The sequence below is a fragment of the Coregonus clupeaformis genome, chromosome 34 (assembly GCF_020615455.1).
Source record: "Coregonus clupeaformis isolate EN_2021a chromosome 34, ASM2061545v1, whole genome shotgun sequence".
NCBI lineage: Eukaryota > Metazoa > Chordata > Actinopteri > Salmoniformes > Salmonidae > Coregonus > Coregonus clupeaformis.
The window spans coordinates 5,968,043-5,972,091 of NC_059225.1; the positions used below are offsets into that span (position 1 = coordinate 5,968,043).

General features: G+C 42.6%; 1 protein-coding gene across 1 annotated transcript; it reads right to left on the bottom strand.

Moving 5' to 3' along the window:
* Positions 1–551: 551 nt before the first annotated feature.
* Positions 552–3,544, bottom strand: LOC123482468 (E3 SUMO-protein ligase KIAA1586-like). The gene is made up of 3 exons (XM_045210306.1): positions 3,500–3,544; positions 2,274–2,370; positions 552–2,113 (listed from the first exon to the last, which is right to left on the bottom strand). The coding sequence occupies exons 2-3, from the start codon at positions 2,359–2,361 to the stop codon at positions 552–554; spliced, it is 1,650 nt and encodes a 549-aa protein (XP_045066241.1). The 5' UTR covers positions 2,362–2,370; positions 3,500–3,544.
* Positions 3,545–4,049: the final 505 nt, after the last annotated feature.

The window sequence follows — 4,049 nt, forward strand, 5'->3', positions numbered from 1 at the left end:
AATAAAATACTTCAAATCTGAAGGTGACAATGCATCCTTGTTCATATTGCTATATGCTTTGTTTTGAACATGTTCATTTACCGGTAAATCATTCAACAAAATATGTTACAACAATATTTAGTTAACAATTAACAAAAATATATGCATTAACAACACATCAACAGTGATATACTCTCTCAACCCAGCACTGGGTTTCTGACCTTTGCTCATACTACAGTATATTCCAGACAAATTTGCTTTCTGCAGGAGCTTTCACACTGCACTGTCTAGAACGCACCGAGAAGAGGCAGCACGATGGCTCTTCAACCAGGTCCTTGTATATTTTCTAGGATCAAACTTGGAAGTTGGTGGGCCGTTGATATTAATCATCATCAAGTTTGATATGTTTGAGATCAGAAGGACAGCCCTCTTGTCTGAGCTTATATTGTTCATAAGGCTAAAATTCCTCTCACACTCTGCTGTACCGACAGGGAATGTTTTCATACAGTTCATAAGTGGTTTTAGGTCCTTGGGCTCACTACTGGGCTCTTCCAGTAGGTCCCGCATCCCATTCAGTGCTTGGTCTGTGCACAAGTTAAATCGCTTGCACAGTCGCTAACTTGTTCTTCACCATGGCGGATGCTGGGCTTTGATGGCCACTTACTCTGATCAAGGATGCTGAGGTCCATGATGGTCTCATCTTCAAAAGACAAGCGTTTCTCCAGATTGTTCACAAGGCTTTGTAAGAACTGGCCTGGATTGATAGACTTCAGCTTTGCATTTGTTTTCAGGGCTATAGACCGATACTCCCCAGTCTGTTTTGCTTCTAAAGCCTCACTATATTTCTCACCTGGACTCTCTTTGAATGACTGGATCACTCTGATTGAGCGTTTCAGCAGATGCTCTGCTCTGAGGAGCGTTATAGAACGAGACTGAAGCTCCTGTGACAGGAGACTTAGTTCATGGAGAGTGTCGTACATGAGGCCAAGGTCACAAATGAATTCTGGACTTTGAACACGGTCTAACAAACCTCTGTACATCTGCCTCTCTTTGGTGGACCTCATCTCATCACTGCAAGCATTTTTAAAGTGCTGCACAAGAGCTCCCAGGGATGTCCAAACAGCACGAACAGTCCGAAAGCTACTGGCCACCCAGCGTACATCCAAGATTCTGCCAATGCGAAGAAGTTGTGAGCCTACTTCAGCTGCTGCATTAACAAGTTCACGTTCATTTTTGTTTGACACACTATACAGAGAGTATAGCTTCTGGATAAAAGTTTTAAAGTGATTGACAGAGTTTACCTCATCAACTGCATCTGACACAGCAAGTTCAAGTCTATGGTTCATGCAGTGCCATACAAAAAGCTTTGGGAATCTCAAAGTCAGTCTGGTTGCTACTCCTGACTTCTTTCCTAGCATGACACTGGCTCCATCAGATACAAATGTTACCCAGTTTTCATGAAGCCACTCTTCTGTAAAGCCAGCATTAGTTAAACAGGTGAGTAACGCCTGTAATATGCCATCTGCTCTCTGATTTTCCAGTTCAACAAGTTCCAGGAATATGAACTCAGGGCTTTCTTCTTGAATTGATGCTTTAATAGAAACTGTCATGACAGCTTTGTGACTTAAAGAAGATGCCTCGTCAATTAGGACAGCTAACTTACTGGATGATGCTATAATGCTACTGATGATTTTGCTCTGCATCTCACTAGCAACATGTTGTATTATTTGTGTTGCACTGTAACGTGAATGAAGTATTGAGCCCATTTTTACACCATTCAGTTCCTGCAGCTCAATGAGGCTCTCATGGTCAGAAAAGGGTCGGTTCTTTTTGGCCAGATGGTAGGCTGTTCGAAACACAGCTTCAGTTTCCTTCATGTAGGACTCAGTCATAGTCTCCACTGCATTCTCAATGGCAGCTTCTTTCTGTTGCTCTGCCACCTTCACAGCCTGAGTGTGGGCCTTGGACAACGCATGTTTCCTCACCTTATTTCTCAAGATTGACAAACTTGTTGTTCTACTTCCCTGGCCAGACACTTGAATTTCAAAGTTCATCCATTCTCTTGAGAGCGATACACCTTGTCCTTGCTCCTTGTCGATCCCAATGGAGTTCACACTGCTACAGACCAGACATCCTGCGAAGCATAAACAAACAATGTAACTACTCCTGTATCCACAGCTGTACGTGTGCATGGTCCTTTACACACACACACACACACACACACACACACACACAAAGTTATCTGTGCCCACTGTTTCAGAAGTTACCCAAACTAGCAATCTACCTAAACTTACCCAATTTTTTTGTTTTTGGATCCCAACCAGGGGTTCTTGGATTTGAAGTCTTCTGTTTGTTTAGCACTCCACAGGTCTGGCCAGTCATTATTGATGTCTACAGACAACAACAAAACTAATTATGCATCTCCCCTGTCTCTCTCTCTCTCACACACTTACACACACACACACACACACACACACACACTACTGTGATCACAATAGTCATCAGCAAGACATGGGTCCCCTCTTTACATTAACAATCTGCATAACCAAGTGGAAATATTTTCAGCAAGTGAAGCTGAAGCATACAGGAGATTAGTGAGTGAAATACTTGGGAGAGTTTATTTAACAAAAAAACAACAAATTTAACACAAAATGTTATATAACAGTAGCATTGTAAAAAACAAACATGGATACAGACAAAATAAATAGAAGGGCAATAAAATAAATAACATCACACAGAAATTCAAAATGAGGCTTAATCTGTCAAAATCACCTTTTGTTACAGTGTGAGGCTTCACTTTTCAATAAACTGGAGATGCAATTTACTGCCTGTGTGTTCTGACCTGGTGGTGGTAGACTGGATCCTTCTCTATGCTCACACTGACTTGCCTGGCTAGCTCCCGGTTGAGAGCTGCCAGGGCTGCTGGTTTTAGGGGTGGGGTCTGCCTGGGCCTGATCTGGGCCTGATTTGTGCCTCTTTACAAAAAAGTCTGCAATATCTCCCTTCCTTTTCATGGTTACCTGTCCCTATACAAAATAAGACAGCCTGATTAGACCTCAATATTGTTTTAGGCTGAATCTTAAACTATTTGTCCCCATTCTTGTGTTTTAACTTACTTAAAAATCAACTACCAGCTTAGCTACTATGCAATTAAACTAGATCCATATAGGTTAGTTAGGGCTAAGTAACTTGGCTAATGTTATAATTTAGGGCTTAGTAACTTGGCTAACGTTATAATTTAGACCTTTACAATAATAAACAAGCTTCATAAACATTGAGATAATCAGTTTCATCAGTCTGGTATGAAATTCTTATGAACTGGGTTGATTAAACACTTACTGAAAACCAACAATGCCCCGGTTTCCCCACATTATCCCAATCTACGTAGCTAGCTTCATAACGTTAGCCGACTCGCACTAACTATTGGCGGCAACATCTCTTCTCCTCTAAATGTGCAGTCACTGGCAATTTGCCAGTAGTTTAAAATAATGATTCATTTGGAAACCACCTTAAAACTTACCTCAGAATGATGTCTTCCATCAACTGGGGTGGCACACCGCCGCTTGTGTCCCTTTCTTCATCCGTTGTTTGGTCTGCTGCCGTTATCGTGAGTCAAGTGGCACCGCACCTGAGTTTTTTTTTTTTTTTCACTGGCACCTGAGGTATTAGCGATATTTTCCTCGGCATGACCCGCCCTACTCTGCCTCTGATTGGCTCATCAGTCCTCATGCCTAAAGTTAACCAATCTAATCAGTGAAAGCAGCGAGTACCAGCCAATTAGAGGCAGAGGAGGGTGGGTCCTGGCTTCACTATCCCCGAGGAAGAAAATAGGCAATCTGACTCACAGATATTACTGAATGATGCGCATCAGGGGGGATTTAGAAGTGGGTATACGCAATGCTGACTGAAAAATAAGTAGGTATACGCCGTATACCAGCGTATACCCTGGACTACACCTCTGGGCTGCGGCATTCTGGATGAGTTGTAGGGGTTTAATGGCACAGGCAGGGAGCCCAGCCAACAGCGAGTTGCAGTAATCCAGACGGGAGATGACAAGTGCCTGGATTAGG